Source organism: Molothrus ater, chromosome 1 (genome assembly GCF_012460135.2).
Source record: "Molothrus ater isolate BHLD 08-10-18 breed brown headed cowbird chromosome 1, BPBGC_Mater_1.1, whole genome shotgun sequence".
NCBI classification, from domain to species: domain Eukaryota; kingdom Metazoa; phylum Chordata; class Aves; order Passeriformes; family Icteridae; genus Molothrus; species Molothrus ater.
The window spans coordinates 152,574,012-152,596,862 of NC_050478.2; the positions used below are offsets into that span (position 1 = coordinate 152,574,012).

Consider the following 22,851-nt stretch of genomic DNA (forward strand, 5'->3'; position numbering starts at 1 on the left):
ATGAGGTTCTCCATCATGTGGTGAGCTCCATCTCCACCAAAAAACAGGAGGTCCGTGAGGTTCTTCACCATGTGGTGAGCTCCATCTCCATCAAGAGCCTGGAGGTCTGTGTGGGGAGCTCCATCTCCACCAAGAACCAGGAGGTCCATGAGGTTCTTCACCATGTGGTGAGCTCCATCTCCACCAAGAACCTGGAGGTCTGTGAGGTTCTTCACCCTGTGGTGAGCTCCATCTCCACCAAGAACCTGGAGGTCCATGTGGTGAGCTCCATCTGCACCAAGAAGCAGGAGGTCCATGCAGTTCTTCACCATGTGGGGAGCTCCATCTCCATGAAGAATGTAGAGGTCTGTGAGGTTCTCCACCACGTGGTGAGCTCCATCTCCACCAAGAATCTGGAGGTCCATGTGGGGAGCTCCATCTCCACCAAGAACCAGGAGGTCCATGTGGTGAGCTCCATCTGCACCAAGAATCAGGAGGTCTGTGAGGTTCTTCACCATGTGGTGAGCTCCATCTCCGCTGAGAACCTGGAGGTCCATGTGGTGAGCTCCATCTCCACCAAGAACCTGGAGGTCTGTGAAGTTCTCCAACTTCACCGTGTGGTGAGTTCCATCTCCACCAAGAAACAGGAGGTCCTTAAGGTTCTGCACCACATGGTGAGCTCCATCTCCACCAAGAACTGGGAGGTTCATGAGGTTCTTCATTGTGTGGTGAGCTCCATCTCCACCAAGAGCCTGGAGGTCCATGTGGGGAGCTCCATCTTCACCAAGAACCCGGAAGTCCATGAGGTTCTGCAGCACGTGGTGAGTTCCATCTCCACCAAGAAACAGGAGGTCTGTGAGGTTCTCCAGCTTCACCACGTGGGGAGCTCCATCTCCACCAAGAACCTGGAGGTCCATGTGGGGAGCTCCATCTCCACCAAGAACCTGGAGGTCCGTGAGGTTCTCCATCACATGGTGAGCTCCATCTCCACCAAGAACCTGGAGGTCCATGTGGGGAGCTCCATCTCCACCAAGGAGCAGGAGATCCATGAGCTTCTCCACCCTCGCCATGTGGTGAGCTCCATCTGCAGCTGGACCTCATGGATGGAGAGCATCCAGGGATTGTCTCCATCTTTTCCCACCCAGACAAGGAGAAGTCCTTGAGGTCTATCCCAACCTTCTGGCTGTGTCACTGCCTGGTTCTTCGCTGGGGGAGTCACGAGGAACATCCTGGCCCTGGGGGGGTCTCCATGGGGTTGAGAAGGACACATGGACACCAGGGGACCTACAGTGACAATTGTCCCCCACAGGGAGGAGACCTGGGAGGTCCTCATGGGACTGGTGGCCCAGGGTGGGTCGTGGTGGCCGATTGTCCATCCTGGAAGAGCTGGGTGGGCTGGATGTCCCCATGTGTCACCGTGTCCATCCTGTCCCACACACGTTGGTACCACCAGGACCTGTCCTGGAACCCACCGGGTCTGGCCAGCCCTGTTGGACCTGTCCCAGGACCTCCCATCTGCTCCTGGTTCTTCTGGGCCCATATTGGTGTCCACCATCTCCTCCTGGAGCTATTTTGGTGTCCACCATCAACTCCTGGTCCTCCTGGGCCCATCCTGGTGTCCACCATCAACTCCTGGTCCTCCTGAACCCATCTTGGGGTCCAGCATCTCCTCCTGGTCCTCCTGAACCCATCTTGGGGTCCATCACCAACTCCTGAAGCCATTTTGGGGTCCACCATCAACTCCTGGAGCCATCTTGGGGTCCAGCATCTCCTCCTGGTCCTCCTGAACCCATCTTGGGGTCCATCACCAACTCCTGAAGCCATTTTGGGGTCCACCATCAACTCCTGGAGCCATTTTGGGGTCCAGCATCTCCTCCTGGTCCTTCTGAACCCATCCTGGTGTCCACCACCAATTCCTGGAGACATCTTGGGGTCCACCATCTCCTCCTGGTTCTTCTGGGCCCATCTTGGGGTCCATCTCCAACTCCTGGAGCCATCCTGGTGTCCACCACCAACTCCTGGAGCCATTTTGGGGTCCATCATCTCCTCCTGGGCCTCCAGAACCCATCTTGGGATCCATCCAACTCTTGGACCAATCTTGGGGTGCAGCATCTCCTCCTGGTCCATCTGAACTCATCCTGGTGTCCACCACCAACTCCTGGAGCCATCTTGGGGTTTCATCATCTCCTCATGGTCCTCCTGGAGCCATTTTGGGGTCCAGCATCTCCTCATGGTCCCCCTGAACCCATCTTGAGGTCCACCATCAACTCCTGGAGCCATCTTGGTGTCCATCATCTCCTCCTGCTCCTGCTGGACCCATCCTGGTGTCCATCATCTCCTCCAGAACCCACCTGGGCACCCGTCTCCACCTGGTCCTGTCCATCCCACCTCAGTGTCCCCAGTGTCCTCCAGGAACCATCTTGGTGTCCTTGATCTCCTCCTGGACCCACCTTGGTGGCCCCCATCTCCTCCAGGTCCCCCAGGTCCAACCCTGGTGCCCCCAGATCTCCACCTGGTCCTGCCCAACCCACCTGGGCACCATCATCTGCTCCAGATCCCACCCGAGCACCCCCCAAACCCCTCCAGGTCCCCCCAGATCTCCAGGAGGACCCACCTTGGTGCCCCCACCACCCCCAGGTCCCACCTTGGTGCTCCCAAATCTCCTCCAGGTTCTCCATCTCCCACCCTGATGGACCCCCCCTGTCTCCACCAGGTCCCACCTTGGTGACCCCAAATCTCCTCCAGGTTCAACCTTGGACACCCTCCAGCAGGACCCACTTTGGTGCCCCTCAATCTTCTTCAGATCCTTCAGGTCCCAATTTGGTGATCCCAAATCTTCTCCAGGTCCCACCTTGGTGACTCCCAACCTCCAGCAGAACCCACCTTGGTGACCCCAGATCTCCAGGTTCCACCTTGGTTACCTCAGATCTCCACCAGGTCCCACCTTGGTGCTCCCAAATCTCCTTCGGTTCTTCCACATCCCACCCTGATGGACCCCCCCAATGTCCATCAGGTCCCACCGTGGTGACCCCACCAATTCCAGGCCCCACCTTGGTGCTCCCAAATCTCCTCCAGCTCCTCCACGTCCCACCCTGATGCACCCCAACCTCTTCCAGGTCCCACCTTGGTGACCCCCAATGTCCAGTAGGTCCCACCTTGGTGTCCCCAAATCCTCTCCAGGTGACCCCAAACCTCCAGGTCCCACCTTGGTGACCCCCAATGTCCAGTAGGTCCCACCTTGGTGTCCCCAAATCTTCTCCAGGTGACCCCAAACCTCCAGGTCCCACCTTGGTGACCCCCAATCTCCAGCAGGTCCCACCTTGATGACCTCAGACCTCCTCCAGATCCCACCTTGGTGACCCCAAATTTTCTTCAGGTCCCACCTTGGTGACTCCCAATCTCCAGCAGGTCCCCCTTGGTGCCCCCACCACTTCCAGGCCTCACTTTGGTGCTCCCAAATCTCCACCAGGTCCTCCACGTCCCACCCTGATGGACTCCACCTCTTCCAGGTCCCACCTTGGTGACCCCAAATCTCCACCAGGTCCCACCTTGGTGACCCCAAATCTCCAGGTTCAACCTTGGTGACCCCCGATCTCCAGGCTCAACCTTGGTGACCCCCAACTTCCAGCAGGACCCACCTTGGTGCCCCTCAATCTTCTTCAGATCCTTCAGGTCCCAACCTGGTGATCCCAAATCTTCTCCAGGTCCCACCTTGGTGACCCCAGATCTCCAGGTCCCACCTTGGTGACTCCCAATGTCCACCAGGACCCACCTTGGTGACCCCCAGGTTCCAACAGGACCCCCTTGGTGCCCCCACCACTTCCAGGTCCCACCTTGGTGCTCCCAAATCTCCTCCAGCTCCTCCACGTCCCACCCTGATGGACCCCTCAATCTCCACCGGGTCCCACCTCGGTGACCCCACCTCTTCCAGGTCCCACCTTGGTGACCCCCAATGTCCAGCAGGACCCACCTTGGTGCCCCTCAATCTTCTTCAGATCCTTCAGGTCCCACCTTGGTGACCCCCAATCTCCACCAGGTCCCACCTTGGTGACCCCCAACCTCCAGCAGAACCCACCTTGGTGCCCCCAGATCTCCAGGTCCCACCTTGGTGCCCCCAGATCTCCAGGCCCCACCTTGGTGACCCCCACCTTCCAGCAGGTGCCACCTTGGTGCCCCCACCACTTCCAGGACCAGCCTTGGTGACCCCAAATCTCCTCCAGGTCCTCCACGTCCCACCCTGATGGACCCCCCAGTCTCCACCAGGTCCCACCGTGGCGACCCCAAACCTTCTCCAGGTCCCACCGTGGCGACCCCAAACCTTCTCCAGGTCCCACCTTGGTGACCCCAGATCCCCAGGTCCCACCTTGGTGGCCCCCAACCTCCAGCAGGTCCCACCCTGGTGACCCCAAATCCTCTCCAGGTCCCACCTTGGTGACCCCAATGTCCATCAGGTCCCCAAAATGGAGAGGTCCCCACAGTGGGGGGATCCCCAAGATCCTGGGATGGTCCCCAAAATGGGGGGATCCCATGAGGGTCCCACGGGTGGGAGGTCCCCAAAATGGGGGGGTCCCAAAATGGCTGCCAAGGCCTGTAGGGGTCCCCAAAGTTGAGAAGGTCCCCAAACCTTGGGGGGTCCCCAAAATGGAGGAGGTCCCATGGAGGGGGTCCCCAAAATGGGGACAGTCCCCAAAATGGGAGGTCCCCAAGGCCTGAAGGGTCCCCAAAATGGGGATGGTCCTCAAAATGGGGGGTCCCATGAGGGTCCCATGGGTGGGAGGCCCCCAAAATGTGGGGGTCACCAAGGTGGGCACAGTCCCCAAAATGGGGGGGTCTCATAGAGGGTGGAGAAGGTCCCCAAAACAGGGGGGTCCCCAAGACCTGAAGGGTCCCCAAAATGGAGAAAGTCCCCAAAATGAAGAGGTCACCAAGGTGGGGACAGTCTCCAAAATGGGGGGGTCCCATGGGTGGGAGGTCCCCAAAATGGGGGGCATTACCAAGATGGGGATGGGGTCACCTAAATGGGGGGGGGGTCTCATGGAGGGGGTCCCCAAAATGGAGATAGTCCCCAAAATGGGGGGGTCCCCAAAGTGGAGAAGGTCCCCAAAATGGGGGGATCCTATGGGAGGGGGGTCCCATGGGTGGGAGGTCCCCAAAATGGTGGAGTCACCAAGGTGGAGAAGGTCCCCAAAATAGAGGGTCTAATAAAGGGGGTCCCCAAAATGGGGATGGTCCCCAAAATGGGGGTCCCATGGGTGATGTCCCCAAAGTGGGGAGGGGGGGTCCCCAAATTAAGGTGTGGGGTGTCCCCAAACTGGGGGGGGGTGGGGCCAACCCAGCGCTACCTCCCAACTCTGCTCACTGCCAGGGGACCCCCCCCCCCTTTTCCTTGGCTTAATTAAGTTTTAATTAATTCTTAATTAATCCCTGGGGCTCACTCATTAATTTTTAAATCATTTTCCCCTCCTCCTTTTTTTTTTTCCCGGCGGGTTTTTTTGGGGGTTTCTTTTTTTTTTTTTTTAAGCCTCGAGGTTTTTATTTATTATTATTAAAAATAAAAAAATAAAAAACGACTGGAAAAAAAAAAAAATCCGAATTTAAGGGACGGACCCGGCCCTCGCTCCCTCCCCCAGGGTTTTCCCAGGATTCCCCCGATCCCGTGAATTCCCTCGGGAATTCCTTCGGGAATTTTCCACCCCTCTTCCCCCCCCCCCCAGTCTCAGAGGGGGGGGGGTGGGGGGTTGGATTTTTGGGGTCCCCCCAAAAAGGGGCCGCCGAATTCTGTATTTGGGGGGGCTCCGGCCCCTCCTCGCGTGTGAATAAAGCTCCGTATGGAAAGCGCTGCTGGTTCCTGGTGCCTTTTGGAGCGGGAAAAAGGCGGGAATTTGGGATGGGAGTTGGGAATTTGGGATTCTGTCTGTCCCCAAGTGTCCCCAGGGTCGCGTTCCTCCGGTCCCCCCGCTGCCGGTTCCACCCGGAGCATTTTTATTGCCGCACCAACCTCGAAGGTGCTCCCCGCATTCCGGTCCCCCCATCCTGCTACTTCCGGTTGCCGCTGTCGCGACAGGGCGTGGCCATCGCGACAAAGAAGCCGCGGGTGTTTTTATGATCGGCAGGGCCAGTGGGGGCTTTTTATGGGGGAATCTATAGGTGACAGCCTCAAAAGGCTCCTCCCATTGCAGGGCACCCCCTAAAATCCCACAGGGAACCCCAAACGAGCCCAGGGAGCTTCCCCCCTTCCCAGCGCCCCAAAACCACCCCATAAACTTCCCCGGGAGCCCCAAAACCATCACAGAGCCGCTCAAAACCACCCCAAGGACCCCCAAACCAGCCCAGGGATCCTCCTCCACCCCAGCGCCCAAAAATCACCCCAGGAACTTCCCCGGGATTCCCAAAACCATCGCAGAGCCCCTCAAAACAAACTCAGGGACCCCCCCAAACCAGCCCAGGGAGCCTCCCCCTGCCCAGCGCCCCAAAACCACCCCAGAAACTTCTCCGGGATGCCCAAAACCATCGCAGAGCGCCCCAAAACCACCCCATGGACCCCCACACCAACCCTTCCCACAGCAATTCCCGGGGTTCCCCTCAGGAATTCTCCCCTCAAGAATTCGCGTCGCGGGCCCTCAGGAGGACCGGGCTGGGTCTGCGCCGCTGTTCCCGCAGGAATTCCGGTTACCAGCGCTTCGGCAGCGGCCGCAGCTCCCGGTGCCGCTCCGTGGCCGCGGGATCGGGGATTGGAACCGGGATCGGGGATCGGGACCGGGATCGGGGGGGAAACTGGGGCCGCCTCAGAGCGAACATCCCGCTCCTGCAGCGCGCTAGCCAATGGGAAGGCAGAGATTAGTGATTGACAGCAAAACGAGCCAATGAACATCAAAGCTTCGCGAAGCGCCCGCCCACACACCAACAACCAATTAGACGCTAGGACAAACGTTGACAGACATCTGAAAGAGCCAATAACAGCGCGATGCTCCGCCCCTAGGGTGGATCTCGCTCGCTGATTGGCGGATGCAGCGCGCAGACCCGGAGGTGGAGCTTCCGTACGGGCAGGGGCGGGCGGGGGCTGCGGGCAGGCGGTGAGTGGGGGACGCCATGTTGGGGGGGGCGCCGGGGCGGGTTTGGGGGTTCGGGGGGTCCCGGGGGGGCCTCAGGAGACTGGGGGGACCCTGTGCGAGTTTAGGGGGGTCTGGGGGCGCTCCTTGGGGGGGTTCAGGGGGGCTGGGGAGGGGTCCCGGGTTGGGCTGGGAAGGATGGGAAGGACCCTGTGGGTGGGACGGGCTGGATTGGGGATCCCGGGGGGACCCTGAGGGAATTTTGGGGGGTCCCCAAAGGAGGGGGTTTGGTTTTGGGGTTCTTCGGTCTGGTTTTAGGGGATGCCTGGGGTGGGTTTTGGGGGGGCGGGGTGGGGTCCCTGGGCTGGGTTAGGGGGAGTTGGGGAGGTCCGTGAAAGGTTTGGGGGTCCTGGGGTTCATCTGGGGGGATTTGGGGGGGTTCCTGAACTGGTTTTGGGGTGCCTGGACTGGTTTAGGGGTTTCTGGATTAGTTTTAGGGTCATCAAACTGGTTTTGAGGTCCCTGGAGTGGTTTAGGGAGTCCTGGACTGGTTTTAGGATCCCTGGACTGGTTTGGGGTCCCTGGGGTGGTTTCGGGGTCCTTGGAGTAGTTTAGGGGATCCTGGACTGGTTTTGGGATCCCTGGAGTGGTTTAGGGGGTCCTGGAGTGGTTTGGGGTCCCTGAACTGGTTTTGGGGTCTTTGGACGGGTTTAGATGTCACTGGGCTGGTTTGGGGTTCCTGGAGTGGTTTAGGGGATCCTGGACTGGTTTGGGGGGATCCCTAAAGTGGTTTAGGGGGCCCTGGGCTGGGTTTGGGGATCCTGGACTGGTTTGGGGGGGATCCCTAAAGTGGTTTAGGGGGCCCTGGGCTGGGTTTGGGGATCCTGGACTGGTTTGGGGGGGATCCCTAAAGTGGTTTAGGGGGCCCTGGGCTGGGTTTGGGGATCCTGGACTGGTTTGGGGTTTCTGGACAGGTTTGGGGTTCCTAGAGTGGTTTAGGGCGTCCTGCACTGGTTTTGGGGATCCCTGAACTGGCTTTTTAGGGGGCCCTGGGCTGGGTTTGGGGATCCCTGGATTGATTTCGGGGTTTCTGGACTGGTTTAGGGGTGCCCAAACCAATTTTGAGGTCCCTAGACTGGTTTAGGGGATCTCTGGACCAGTTTGGGGTCCCCAGACAGGTTAGGAGGTCCTCAAACTGGTTTTGGGTCCTTGGATTGGTTTTGGGGTGTATCTGGACTGGTTGTGGGGTCCCCAAACTGGTTTTGGGAATCCCTGGACTGGTTTTTGGGGTCCCTGGGCCAGGTTTGGGGATCCCTGGACTGGATTAGGGGTTTCTGGACTGGTTTTGGGATCCCCAAACTGGTTTTGGGGTCATTGGACCGCTTTAGGGTCCCTGGACTGGTTTGTGGCGTGTCTGGAGTGGTTTTGGGGTCTCTGGACTGGTTTGGGGGATCCTTGGGCTGGGTTTGGGGGTCCCTGGAGTGACTTAGGGGGTCCTGGATGGGTTTGGGGGTCCCTAGAGTGGGTTTGGGGACCCTGGAGTGGTTTGGGTCTCCTTGGACTGGGTTTGGGGTTCCTGGGCTGGTTTGGGGGATCCTGGAGTGGTTTAGGGGTTTCTGGAGTGGTTTTGGGGTCACTGGACTGGTTTGGGGGTATCTGGGCTGAGTTCGGGGTCCCTGGACTTGTTTGAGGTCCCTGAACTGTTTTTGGGGATCTCTGGACTGGTTTGGGGTCTTCGGTTTGGTTTAGGGGGTCCCTGGGCCGAGTTTGGGGTCCCTTGACTGGTTTTGGGGTCCCTCAACTGGTTTAGGGGACCCCTGGACTGGGTTTGGAGTTTCTGGGCTGGTTTTGGGGTCCCTGGACTGGTTTGGGGTGGCTGGACTGGTTTGGGGGTTCCTAGAGTGGTTTTGGGATCCCTGAACTGGTTTGGGGGACCCTGGGCTGGGCTTCGGGGATCCCTGGACTGGTTTAGGGATTCCTGGAATGGTTTTGGGGTCCCTAGACTGGGTTTGGAGGATCCCTGGACTGGTTTGGGGTCCCTGGACTGATTTGGGGGTCCCTAGACTGGTTTGGGGTGCCTGGAATGGTTTTAGGATCCCTGGCTTGGTTTAGGGGTTTCTGTGCTGGTTTTGGGGTCCCTTGACTGGTTTTGGGATCCCTGGGTTGGTTTTAGAATCCCTGGGTTGGTTTAGGGGTTTCTGTGCTGATTTAGGGTCCTTGGACTGGTTTTGGGGTCCTTGGACTGGTTTTGGGGTCCCTGGACTGGTTTAGGGTTCCCCAAACCGGTTTTGGGGTCCCTGGACTGTTTTAGGGCTCCCCAAACCGGTTTTGGGGTCCCTGGACTGTTTTAGGGTTCCCCAAACCAGTTTTGGGGTCCCTGGACAGCTTTGGGGGATTCCTGGGCGTGCCTCCCTTGGGGACACTCCCAGCCCCCATTTTTAGGAACCCTCCGCTGACCCCGAACCCCGAACCCCATTTCTCCCACAGCTTTCGGGCGGCGACGGACGACGGGAAACCCCCCCCGGGAATTCCGGAACGTTCCCGGCCCCGAATCGCCGCCGCCGCCGCCGCCGCCATGGCTCCGTCGCGCAGCCGCTCCTCCACGCAGATCCCGCCGTGCATCCCCAAGCGCCAGCTCCCGCCGGGATACTCGGATTCCCTCCTCTTCCTCTGCGCCCGCCGCATGGTGGCGCAGCACCCGCTGCCCGTCCTCCTGCCCGCCCTGCCCGCCCACCTCTACCCCATCCTCTTCCAAGCGGCGTTCCTGGACGGGAGGCCCCTGGTGCTGCGGGATTTGGTGGCCGCTTGGCCTTTCCCGGTGCTCAACTTCCAGCGGCTGGTGGGGCGCCGGGAGCTGCTGCGGGACCATCCCTGCAAGCTCTGCGTCCAGGCCGTCATCCTGGCCGTGGTGGCGCAGCTGCGGCGGCAGCTGGAGGAGCCCGGACACGACGCCAGGTGGGTCCTGGGGAGCGTGGGGATGGGGGCGCCTCCGTTCCCGCGGCGCCTCCATCGCTTTTGGGGGTTCCTGCTTGGTTTTGATGGTTTCTGCCCATTTTTGATGGTTTTTTGCCACTTTAGATGGTTCCTTCCTGGACAGTCCCATCCTGTTTTATGGTTCTTTCCCGTTTTTGATGATTTCCTCCTGTTTTTCATGGTTCCTTGCCGTTTTTGATGGTTCCCTCCTGTTGTTGATGGTTCCTTGCCATATTTGATGGTTCCTTCCCATTTTTGATGGTTCCTTCCTGTTTTTCATGGTTCCTTCCTGTTTTTGATGGTTCCTTCCAGTTTTTGATGGTTTCCTCCTGTTTTTGATGGTTCCTTCCCATTTTTGATAGTTCCTTCCAGTTTTTGATGGTTCCTTCCCATTTTTGATGGTTCCTTTCAGTTTTTGATGGTTCCTTCCCATTTTTGATGGTTCCTTCCAGTTTTTGATGGTTCCTTGCCACTTTAGATGGTTCCTTCCTTGATGGTTCCATCCTGTTTTTAATGGTTCCTTCCCTTTTTTGATGGTTTCTGCCAGTTTTTCATGGTTCCGTTTTGCTTTTGATAGTTCCTTCCAGTTTTTGATGGTTCCCTCCTGTTTTTCATGGTTTCTTGCCGTATTTGATGGTTCTTTCCCGTTTTTGATAGTTCCTTCCCATTTTAGATGACTCCTACCTTGACGGTTCCTTCCCATTTTTGATGGTTTCTTCTTGGTTTTGATGGTTTCTCTCCATTTTTGATGGTTCTTACCCATTTTTGATGCTTTCTTGCCGCTTTAGATGGTTCCTTAACAGTTCCATCCCGTTTTTGATGGCTTCTTTCTCCCTCCAGTTTTTCATGGTTTCTTTTTGTTTTTGATGGTTTCCTTCTTGTATTTGATGGTTCCTGCTTTTGATAATTCCTCCTCATTTTTGATGGTTCCTTCCCATTTTTGATGCTTCCTTCCCTGTTGATTACTTCCTGGTTTTGATGTTTTTTTTTCCGTGGTGGCGCAGCTGCGGCGGCAGCTGGAGGAGCCCGGACACGACGCCAGGTGGGTCCTGGGGAGCGTGGGGATGGGGGCACCTCCGTTCCTGCGGCGCCTCCATCGCTTTTGGTGCTTCCTGCTTGGTTTCGATGGTTCCTTCCTGGTTTTGATGGTTCCTCCCAATTTTTCAGGGTTTCTTCCCATTTTTCATAGTTCCTTTCAATTTTGGTGATTTCCTCCCATTTTTGATGGTTTCCTCCCATTTTTGATGGATTCTTCTGATTTTTAATGGTTCCTTCCCATTTTTCATGGTTTCCTCCCATTTTTGATAGCTCCCTTCTGTTTTGATGGGTCCCTCCCATTTTTGATCTTTTTAATTGTTCCTTTTTGTATTTGATGGTTTCCTCCTGTGTTTGATGGTTCCCCTTTTTGACGGCTTCTTCCCACTGACGGTTTCCTCACATTTTTGATGGTTCCTTCCCGTTTTTGATTGTTCTTTCCTGTTTTCCATAGTTTCTTCCTGTTTGATGGCTCCTTCCCTTTTTCAATGGTTTCCTCCTGTTTTAGATGGTTCCTTCGCGTTTTTGATGGTTTCTCCTTGTTCTTGATGGTTCACATTTTTGATGGTTCCTTTCCAATTTTGATGGTTTCCTCCCATTATTCACGGTTTTCTCCCATTTTTGATGGTTTTTTCCTGTTTCTGATGGTTCCTTCCCATTTTTGATGGTTCCTCCCTGTTTTTGATGGTTTCCTCCCTGTTTTTGATGGTTTGTTCCGTTTTTTTTTCCCAGCGGGTGCCGCCTACGCGTGCTGGACGTGACGGGAGTTCCGGACGATCCGGCCGGCCGCGCTCCGGACGGGATGAGCGTCTGGTCGGGCACGGTGGCTTTGGCCAAGGCTTGCGTGGAGGTGTCCAAGCACCAGCGGGAATTCCAGCGGCGCGCATCCAAGCGGCACAAAGGCCGCTCCGGAGCCGCCACGGCCGCGGCCGCTCCGCAGCCCCCGGGCGTGGACGTCCACGCCGACCTGTTCGTCAACGGAACGTCCTACGGGATCCTGCGCGACGCGCTCCAGACCGGAGCCGCCGGCCCGCTGCGCCTCAAGTGCCGCGAGTTCCAAGCGGAAAAGCTCTCCCTGGCCGGAATCGTCAGCCTGCTGGAAACTCTGGATCCCTCCTGCGTGCGGAGGGTGGATCTGCGCTTCCGGAATTTGGGATTGACCGGGCTCTCGGTGATCCTGCCCCACCTCTCGCGCTTCCCGGAGCTGCGCAGCCTCAAGCTCCAGTACAGCAACGTGGACGTGCGGCGCCCCACGCCGGAATCGGCCATCGGGATCCGCTGCCTGGCCGGGCAGCTGGGAATGCTGCCCAGCCTCCGCGAGCTCAACCTGGGATCCTCCCGGCTCTCCGGGAATCTGCGCCAGATCCTCTGGTGAGCTCCCGGCGCAGCGGGGCCTGGCCGGGCCCTTCCCGCGCTCCCGGGGAATTCCGAAGGGTTGGGGGTCCCGGGGGTCTTTTCCAGCCTGAGTGATCCCGTGGTTCCAGGATTTCATTATCCCCATGTTCCCATGATTCCCTTATCCCAATAGTTCGTGACTCAGTGATTCCATTGTCCCATCATTCCAAGATCCCAGAATTCCTTGGTTCCAGGATTCCCAAAGGTTGGTCTCGATGGTCTTGGAGGTCTTCTCCAATCTTAATGATCTCTTGATTACGTGGTTTCATCATCCCAGTGTTCCCACGTTCCCATGATTGTGTTATCCCGATAGTTCATGACTCAGTGATTCCATGATCCCATAAATTCCATGATCCCAGGATTCTCAGAGGCTGAACTTGACGATCTTGAAAGTCTTCTCCAATCTTAGCCCCAAGATTCCAGGATTCCATTATCCCAACATTCGCAAGGTCCCATGGTTCTGTTATCCTAATAGTTTATGACTCAGCAATTCTATTATCCCAGAATTTCATGATCCCATAATTCCAGGAGTCTCAAAGGTTGGGCTCAATGGCCTTTCCCAACCTGAGTGATCCCATGACTCCGGGATTTCATTATCCCAATGTTTCCATGATTCCAATATCCCGTTGTCCCTAACAGTTTATGACTCAATGATTCCATCATCCCATAATTCCAAGATCCCATAATTCCTTAATTTCAAGATTCCCAAAGGTTGGGCTTGATGGTCTTGAGCATCTTTTCCAATGTGAATGATCCATTGATTTCAGGAATCCTTTATCCCAATGTTCCCATGATGCCGTGATTCTGCTGTCCCAACAGTTTACAACTCAATGATTCCATCATCCCATAATTTCATGATCCCATGATTCCTTGGTCCACAATTCCTAAGCTTCGGGCTCGATGGTCTTGGAGATCTTTTCCAATTTGATGATCCCAGGTTCCCATGATCCCATCATACCAGTAGTCCATGACTCCATGATCCCATAACTCTATGATTTCCTGACTCCATGATCCCATAATTCCTTGTTTCCAGAATTCCAAAAGGTTGGACTTGATGATTTGAAAGTCTTTTCCAACTTCAATGGCTCCATGACCTCCTAACTCCATGATCCCATAAGTTCATGACTCCCTGATCCCAGAATCCCAATATCCCATGATTGCCTAATTCCATAACTCCATGATCCCAAGACCCCATAGCTCCACAATTCCACAATTCCCTGGCTCCATGACCCCATAATTCCATGATTCTCAAAGGTACAACTTGATGGTCTTGGAGATTTTCTCCAATCTCAGCCATTCCATAATTCCATAACTCCCACAATCCTCAAATATCAAAGATGATGGTGTTGAACACCTTTCCTGACCCGAGTAATTCCATAATTCCATGATCCCATCATTCCAAAATCCCAGGATTTTCAGAGGTCTAACTTGATGTCCTTGGAGCTCTTTCCCAACCTCAGCCATTCCATAATTCCATTATTTGATTCCACAATTCCATGACCTCATGATCCCATAATTCCAAGATTCTCAAACCTTGACCTTGATGTTCTTGGAAACCTTTCCCAGCCTCAGCCATTCTGTAACTCCATGATCCCATCATTCCAAAATCCCAGGATTTCAGAGGTCAAACTCGATGTTCTTGGAGACCTTTCCCAACCTCAGCCATTCCATAACTCCATGATCCCGTAACTCCAAAATCCCAGGATTTTTAGAGGTCGAACTCGACGTTCTTGGAGACCTTTCCCCACATTTCCCCCCTGAATCCCAACAAATCCTCACCTGTCCCTCTTCCCTCCCTCCAGCGACCTCCAGGCTCCGTTGGAAAGCTTGGAATTGGCCTTCTGCTCCCTCGTTCCCGCCGACCTCGCCTTCCTCTCCCAAAGAGTCTCTCCATGGCCCCAGAACTCTGGGATCCCAGCATTCCGTAATCCCCGTTAATTCCACAATTCCATGAATTATGATCACAGATCCCATGATCCCAGAACTCCATGATCCCATCATTCCATAATTCCATGAATTTCAAAGCTTGAAGTTGATGGTCCTGGAGGTTTTCCCCAACCTCAGCCATTCCATAACTCCACGATTCCATGAACATGCAAATGCCTGACCCCATAATCTTATGGATCCATAATTCCATAACTCCATGATCCCATGATCCTCAAATGTCAAACCTGATGGTGTTGGAGACCTTTCCCAACCTGAGTCATTCCATAATTCCACGATTTGATTCCACAATTCCATTGCTCCATGATCCCTTAATTCCATGATTCTCAAACCTTGACCTTGATGGTCTTGGAGTCCTTTCCTGACCTGAGTAATTCCATGATTCCATGACCACATAACTCCAAACTCCCAGGATTTCCAGAGGTCAAACTCGATGTTCTTGCAGCTCTGTCCCAACCTGAGCCGTAAGTCCATGATCCCATCATTCCAAAATCCCAGGATTTTCAGAGGTCGAACTCGACGTTCTTGGAGACCTTTCCCCAACCTCAGCCATTCCATAACTCCATGATCCCATGATCCTCAGATGTCAACCCTGATGGTGTTGCAGTCCTTTCCCAACCTGAGTCATTCCATAATTCCATGACCCCATAATTGCACAATCCCAGGATTTTCAGGAGTCAAACTTGATGTTCTTGGAGACCTTTCCCAACCTCTGCCATTCCATAAGTCCATGACCCCGTGATCCCATAATTCCATGATTCTGAAACCTTGAACCTGATGGTCTTGGAGGTTTTCCCCAACCTCAGTCATTCCATAATTCCATGATTCCATGATCCTCAGATGTCAACCTCGATGGTGTTGCAGTCCTTTCCCAACCTGAGTAATTCCATAATTCCACGATTTGATTCCACAATTCCATGACCCCATGATCCCATAATTCCATGATTCTCAAACCTGGAGCTTGATGTTCTTGAAGACATTTCCCAGCCTCAGCCATTCCATAACTCCATGATCCCATCATTCCAAGATCCCAGGATTTTTAGAGGTCAAACTCAATGGTCTTGGAGATCTTTCCACAACTTCAGTCATTCCAGAATTCCATTGCTCCATGATCCCATAATTCCATGATTTTGAAACCTTGACCTTGATGGTCTTGGAGTCCTTTCCTGACCTGAGTAATTCCATGATTCCATGACCCCGTAACTCCAAACTCCCAGGATTTTCAGAGGTCAAACTCGATGTTCTTGGAGACCTTTCCCAACCTCAGCCATTCCATAACTCCATGATCCCGTAACTCCAAAATCCCAGGATTTTTAGAGGTCGAACTCGACGTTCTTGGAGACCTTTCCCCACATTTCCCCCCTGAATCCCAACAAATCCTCACCTGTCCCTCTTCCCTCCCTCCAGCGACCTCCAGGCTCCGTTGGAAAGCTTGGAATTGGCCTTCTGCTCCCTCGTTCCCGCCGACCTCGCCTTCCTCTCCCAAAGCTTCCACGCCCCGGCCCTCAAGAGGTTGGACCTGAGCGGCCACGACTTCTCCCAAGGCCTCCTGGAGCCTCTGCGGCTGCTCCTGGAGGAAACCTCGGCCTCGCTGCTGCACCTGGATCTCATGGAATGCCGCATGGCCGACTCCCACCTGGACGCGCTGCTGCCCACGCTGCGCCGCTGCTCCCGCCTGCGCTTCCTGGGACTCTACGGCAACTCCCTGTCCACGGCCGCGCTCAAGGATCTGCTCCAGAAAACCTTGGAGCTGCCCGACCTCCACCTGGTCGTGTATCCCTTCCCCGTGGATTGCTACAAGCCGGAGCCGCCGCGCCGCGTCCCGGGATCCCGACGGATTTACGAGGAGCCCATGGATGGAGAACGTTTGGCGGCAGCTACGGCGGAGATTTCCCAGCTGCTGGCGAATTCCGGGAGGACCGACCTCGTCTGGACTTACAACCCCTACGGCCACGGAACCCTGGACTACTTCTCCTTGTGATTTGGGAAAAGCTCGGAGCCTCCGTGGTGGAAAAGCGCCGCCGCCTCCTTTTTCCAAAATCCGGGCGTTTTCCGCCTCATCCCGGCGCTTTCCCGCCTCATTCCAGTTGGTTTTTTCCCCTTTTTTCGGTGCTTTTCCATCTGTTCTCAGTATTTTTCCAGCTCATCCCGCTTTTTTTTCCTCCCCATCCCAAGTTTTTCCCTGATTTTGTAGCTTTTCTGCCACAGTTTGAGTTTTTTCCTCTCCATCCCGATAGTTTTTTCCCCTCATCCCGGTATTTTTCCTCTCATTTCATTATTTTTCCAGCCCATCCCGGTGTTTTTCCATCAGGATTGGCTTTGCATGGCCAAAATCCCAGGAGGCTCCGGGGCTGAATTCCATGGGACGCTTCCGGAAGCTTCTCCCGTGTCCAGCTGGTCCCGTCGGGAACGGCGGCGACGCCTCTGGAGTAAGAATTAAGCTGGAAGAATCCAATCCGGGCACAGATGGAATTCCAGAGCGGGAATTTTGCAAAGAAACGACTCTGGAGATGATTCCATGGTGCTGGAGTGGAAATTCCCAAAAATTCCGCGGCGCATCCGACAGGAAGCTCATCCTGGAGTTGGATCTTGGCAGGGATCTGCAGATCCGTGGGAAAAAAGGAGCAGATTCCTGGGAGGAATCCCATGGAGGATAAAACCTTTGGAGCAGGATATTCCCCAAGGATTGACCCCTTGGAAAAATCCATGAGGAATTGTCTTGGAGAAATCCATGGAAAACTCTTGCCGTTGGATGGATTCGCGTTAGAAAATGCATGGAAAACTTACCTGGGGATGGATTCATGGAGAAATCCATGAAAACCTTACCTGGGGATGGATTCACGGAGAAGTCCATGGAAAACTTGCAGTGGGATGGATTCACCTTGGAGAAATCCATGGAAAACTTACCTGGGGATGGATTCACGGAGAAATCCATGGAAAACTCCCCCATAGCCGAGAAATCCATGGAAAACTCACTGTGGGACGGATTCACCTTGGAGAACTCCATGGAAAACTCCCATGGTTGAGAAATCCATGGAAAACTCGCTGTGGGATGGAGTCACCTTGGTGAACTCCATGGAAAACTCTCCCATAGCCGAGAAATCCATGGAAAATTCGTTGTGGGATGGAGTCCCCTTGGAGAAATCCATGGAAAACTCCCATAGTTGAGAAATCCATGGAAAATTCATTGTGGGATGGAGTCACCTTGGAGAACTCCATGGAAAACTCCCATGGTTGAGAAATCCATGGAAAACTCCCATAGCCGAGAAATCCATGGAAAATTCCCATAGTTGAGAAATCCATGGAAAACTCGCTGTGGGATGGATTCACCTTGGAGAGCTCCATGGAAAACTCCCCTGGAATGGCCGGAGGGATTGAGGGAAAGCCGGGAACGAGGGAATTGGGGGAGGAGAAAGTTGGATTTGGGCTCTTGTTGTCCTGCTCTGATTCTGTTGGAAATAAACTCATCCTATCCCAGATCCCAAGTTTGTCGTTCCCAGATGGAATTTCCTGAGGGATCTCTCCTGATCCTTATCCCAGTCCAAGAATCCTCCATTATTTCCTTCATTCCCACCTCATTTTGGTGGTTTTTCACCTTATTTTGGTGTTTTTTCCACCTCATTCCTGGTTTTTTTTAACTTTACACCGGTGTTTTTCCACCTCATTTTAGTAGGTTTGTCTCATCCCACCATTTTCCCACTTTTTCCCAGTATTTTTCCCTCATCCTGGTGGTTTTCAGCCTCATTTTTGTATTTCCCCCCCCTCATCCCAGTTGTTTTCCACCTCATTTCTCTGCCTCATTTTGCTGCTTTTCCAGCTCATTTTGCTATTTTCCCCCTCATCCCATTATTTTCCCCCTCATTCCGGTGTTTTTCTCCCTTATTTTGATTTTTTTCCACCTAAATATGGGTGGTTTTTTTTTTACTTTATCCCAGTATTTTCCCCCTTATTCCGGTCTTCTTCAACTTCTTTTTAGTATTTTGGGTCTTATTCAGTTATTTCCCACCTCATTTTGATGTTTTTCCTCCTAATCTTGGTGTTTTGGCCCTTATCACCTCAGATTTCTACATAATTTTGGTATTTTTCCCCTCATCCCAGTGGTTTTCCACCTCATTTCTCTGTTTTCTGCCTCATTTTGCTATTTCCCCCCTCATCCCATTATTTCCTCCCTCATTCCAGTGTTTTTCTCCTTTATTTTGATTTTTTCCACCTAAATTTGGGGAATTTTTTACCTTATTCCCAGTGTTTTCCCCCTCATTCTGGTGATTTTTCAATTTCATTTTGGTATTTTTGGCCTTATTTTGTTTTTTTCCCACCTCATTTTGATATTTTTCCACCTAATCTTGGTGTTTTGGGCCTTATCCCCTCACATTTCTACACAATTTAGGTATTTTTCCCCTTATCCCAGTAATTTCCCCCTCATCCCAGTGATTTCCCACCTCATTTCTCTGTTTCCTGCCTCATTTTGCTGCTTTTCCAGCTCATTTTTTGTATTTCCCCCCTCATCCCATCATCCCCCCCCTTATTCCAGTGTTTTTCTCCCTTATTTTGATTTTTTCCACCTAAATTTGGAGGTTTTTTACTTTATCCCAATATTTCCCCCCTCATTCTTGTCATTTTCAACTTCATTTTAATATTTTGGGCCTTATTCTATTTTCCCACCTCATTTTTGTGTTTTGGCCCTTATCCCCTCAGATTTTTACCTAATTTTGGTAATTTTCCCCTTATCCCAGTAATGTTTCCCTCATCCCAGTGATTTTCCATCTCATTTTCATATTTTTTGCCTCAGCCCAGTGTCTTCTCATCTGATTTTGGTGGGGTTTTACCACATTTCACTGCTTATCCCCCCTTTTTTTTTTAACCTAATTTAGGTATTTCCCCCCTTATCCCAGTGGTTTTCCCCTCATCCTGGTGTTTTTCCCCCCTCAATTTTGGCATTTTCCCCCTCATTTTGTGGTATCCCCCTCTCATGTTCCAATTTTCCCCTCATGCCGCGATTTCTCCCTCCCATCCCAGGTCTTTTTCTACCTCATCCCGCTGCTTTTTACCTCAGCCCGAGATTTTTCCGCCTCATTTTCCAACTTTTTCCCTTTAGCCCGGAGCTTTTCCGCCTCATTTTCCAATTTTTTCCCTTTAGCCCAGAGCTTTTCCGCCTCATTTTCCAACTTTTTTCCTCAGCCCGGAGCTTTTCCCGGCGCCTCTGGGACCCTGAGGGCCCTGAGGGCAAAATGGGGGGAAGCTGCCGGGGGGGGGGGGCGCATCTATGAGGGCGCGCAGCCCTAAAGGAGCCTATAGAGGGTTTTTTATGGGGTCGCTGAAGCTTTTTATGGCTCTGAGCCCCTATAGAGAAGCTCTGAGGGGTCTCTAGAGGGATTCTGTAGGATCTGGAGATCTATAGGCTCCTCTATAACCGCGGGACCCCCCCCCTCCCCGGCCCTTCTCCTTCAATTTCCGCTTTCCCCCCGGAACCTTTTCACTGCCGCACCACCCGCGGTGCTCTCACATTGCGGTCCCCCCAGGTGGCCACTTCCGGGTGGCGCCGGTGGCGCGGCCGTCGCTGTCGCCTGTCGCGATAGGGAGGTGGCCCGGCCCTGTCGGGGGTCGGCGCTCGCTGTCGCGATGAGGGTGGGGGCGGTGCTGCGGCTCTGCTCGCGCCCGGGGCTCCCGTACCAGCAGGGACAGCGGCCGGAGCCTGGAATCCGCGAGTATTTTTATTACGTAGATCACCAAGGACAGGTGAGGGGAACTGATAAGGGTTCGATAAGGGATCGATAAGGACTGGGGGGTCGGGAGGGGGTTCTGGGCAATGGATCCCGCCTGGATTCTGGGCAGATCCCGCAAAAATCCCAGGGTGGATCCCACAGAAATCCCGGGAGGATCCTGATCAGATCCCCAAATAATTCCAGATTAAACCCAGATTAAACCTCGATTAAACTTGAATTAAACCCAGATAAATCCCAAACAAATCCCAGCTGGATCCTGGCCAGATCCCAGCCAAATCTCACTCAGATTCCAAAGGAATCTCAAAAAAAACCTTTCCATGGACTTGGAGCAGATCCAAAAAAAATCCCAAAAATCCCGGGGCAAATCCCAGCTGGATCCCCCTAGAAAGATCCCAAAAGGATCCAGGACAGATCCCAAACCCATTCCAGAGAAAAAATCCCGAGTTTTTTGGGGGAAAACTCCACCTTTTTGAGGCTTTTTTTCTGCTTTTTCTGCAGCTTTTCCTGGATGACACCAAAGTCAAGAACTTCATCACCTGCTTCAAAGGTACCCGCCCTAATTAACCTGATTAATTATTCCCCTTGTTAATTTGGAGCTGAATATTAATTAGGATTTGGTTATTAATTGGGATTTGAGCCTACATTAGGATTTAATCCTTCAAAAAATGCAAAAAACTGTCCAAAACACCCAAAAAACCTGCCAAAACCCACAAAAAATCCTCCAAAAAACCCTACTAAACCACTATAAAAAACTACCTGAAAAACCCCAAATAAGAATGGAAAAAACCCCAAAAAAAACAAAAAACCATCATGAGAATGACCAAAACTACCTCAAAAAACACTCCAAATAACTCCAAAAAAAACCTCCATGAAAATCACCAAGAATCCACCAGAAAAACTCCAGAAAACAAAAAAAAAAAACTTTGGAAAAACCTCAAAAACCACTGCAAAAACCTCAAAAGCACCGAGAAAGTCCCTAAATACCCCAAAAAATCACCAAAAAAACCCCCAAAACCACCAAAAAAATCAGCAAAAACAGCTCCAAAAAACCCACCAAGAACCCCCCAAAAACCCCAAAAAAAAACCCCCAAAAAACACCGAGAAAGCCCCAAAAAACCCCAGAAAACCACCAAGAAAACCCCAAAAATCACCAAAAAAAACCCCCCAAAAAAACCATCAAAAACCCCCAAAAACAACAAAAAACCCCAGAAAACCACCAAGACAATTCCATGAAAACCACCAAGAATCCACCAGAAAAACTCCAGAAAACCCAAAAAATACTTTGGAAAAACCCCAAAAACCACTACAAAAACCTCAAAAAAAAAATAAAACCCCTAAAAGACCCCAGAACGACACCAGAAAAACCCCAAAGAAAACCCAAAAAACCATACGAAATAACACAAAAAACACGCAAAAAACCTGAAAAAACCCCAAAATTCACCAAAAAAAAAATCCAAAAAAAACCACCTAAAAGCAGCCCAAAAATCTCCACGTAAACGCTAAAAAATGGCAAAAAAACATCCAGAACACCCCAAAAAAAGGCCAAAAACCACCCAAACCCCCTACAAAACTACTATTAAAAAAAACACAAAAAAACCCAAATAAGACTGAAAAATTCCCGGAAAAAAACCCCAAACCATCATAAGAATGACTAAAACTACCTCAAAAAAAAGTCAAAATAACCCCAAAAAAACTCCATGAAAACCACCAGAAAAACCCTAAAAAAACCCCAAAAAAAACCCCCAAAAATACTTTGGAAAAGCCGCAAAAAACTGGGCAAAACCCTCCAAAAACCCTACAAAAGACTCCAGAATGTCGCCAAAAAAAACTCCAAGGAAATCTCAAAATACTGATGGAAAAACACCCAAAACACCTGGGAAAAAATATCAAAAATCACCAAAAAAATTTCTAGAAAAACCACCAATAATACCCCAAAATATCATGGCAAAAAAACCCAAAAAATGGAAAAAATGGCTAAAAACCATCCAAAACAACTCAAAAAACTGCCAAAAAAATCACAAAAAAAATTATGAACAACCCTACTAAACCACTATAAAAAAACACTAGAAAAACCTCCAATAAGACCAAAAAAACCCCAAAAAGCATCACAAGAATGATCAGAAACACCCCAAAAAAACCCCAAAAACGCCAAAAAAAATTCTCCACGAAAACCCAAAAAAACCCAGCCAAGAGCCGTTTAAAAAACCGCAAAAAGCCACCCAAACCACCGATACTCACCCAAAAAAACCCCATTAATCCACCCCCCAAAACTCCCAGCGCTGATTTTCCCCAAATTTCCCCCCGCTCTCTCCCAGACGTTGGATTCCTTTCCTTCTTTTTCCGGCACCTGGAGCGGAACCGCTGCGGGCGTTACCAGGAGCGCTTCCCCTTCGTGTCGCGCTGCGGCCGCGAGCGCAATTTCCTCCGCTGCGCCGACGTCCCCGTGGTTTTCACCCAGATCCTGCCCGGGCCCGGCGGGAATTCCCTGCTCTCCTACGGCGGCGCCGGCCCCGAGCTGACGGTGCCGTTCCAGCCGGGAATGTTGGCGGTGTGCCCGCGGAACGGGCGCCTCTACCACCCCGCGCCGCGCAAGGCCGGCGCCGTTGGGTTGGTGCGCTGGGCCCTGGCCCAGGAGCTGAGCCCGGGCTTTCGCTGCCGCGCCGGGCCCCAGCAGCCCCCGACGCATTTTGTGTGGCAAGGGAAGGAGCATCGGCTCCGCGGGGAGATTCTGGGAATCCTGCGGGAGGAAAAAT

General features: G+C 52.7%; 2 protein-coding genes across 2 annotated transcripts; both read left to right on the top strand.

Moving 5' to 3' along the window:
• Nucleotides 1–17,854, top strand: LOC118701783 (uncharacterized). Its single transcript, XM_036406670.2, has 6 exons — nucleotides 1–20; nucleotides 80–1,052; nucleotides 6,566–6,793; nucleotides 9,340–9,983; nucleotides 11,769–12,407; nucleotides 15,783–17,854. Exons 1-6 carry the CDS (start codon nucleotides 1–3, stop codon nucleotides 16,354–16,356), a joined length of 3,078 nt encoding a protein of 1,025 aa, XP_036262563.2. The 3' UTR covers nucleotides 16,357–17,854.
• A 2,025-nt stretch (nucleotides 17,855–19,879) lies between these two features.
• Nucleotides 19,880–22,847, top strand: C1H8orf82 (chromosome 1 C8orf82 homolog; the record flags this gene model as incomplete). The annotated part of the gene is made up of 3 exons (XM_036378568.2): nucleotides 19,880–20,111; nucleotides 20,597–20,645; nucleotides 22,414–22,847. Coding segments are annotated over exons 1-3 (600 nt in total), but the record flags the coding sequence as incomplete, so codon positions are not given.
• Nucleotides 22,848–22,851: the final 4 nt, after the last annotated feature.

Excerpts from the sequence above, each read along its gene's own strand:
- LOC118701783 (XM_036406670.2), top strand. The coding sequence starts at position 1 with ATGAGGTTCTCCATCATGTG. Across the intron at positions 21-79 it reads ATGAGGTTCTCCATCATGTG|CTCCATCTCCATCAAGAGCC; the intron begins GTGAGCTCCATC and ends CCATGTGGTGAG. Across the intron at positions 12,408-15,782 it reads AATCTGCGCCAGATCCTCTG|CGACCTCCAGGCTCCGTTGG; the intron begins GTGAGCTCCCGG and ends CCCTCCCTCCAG.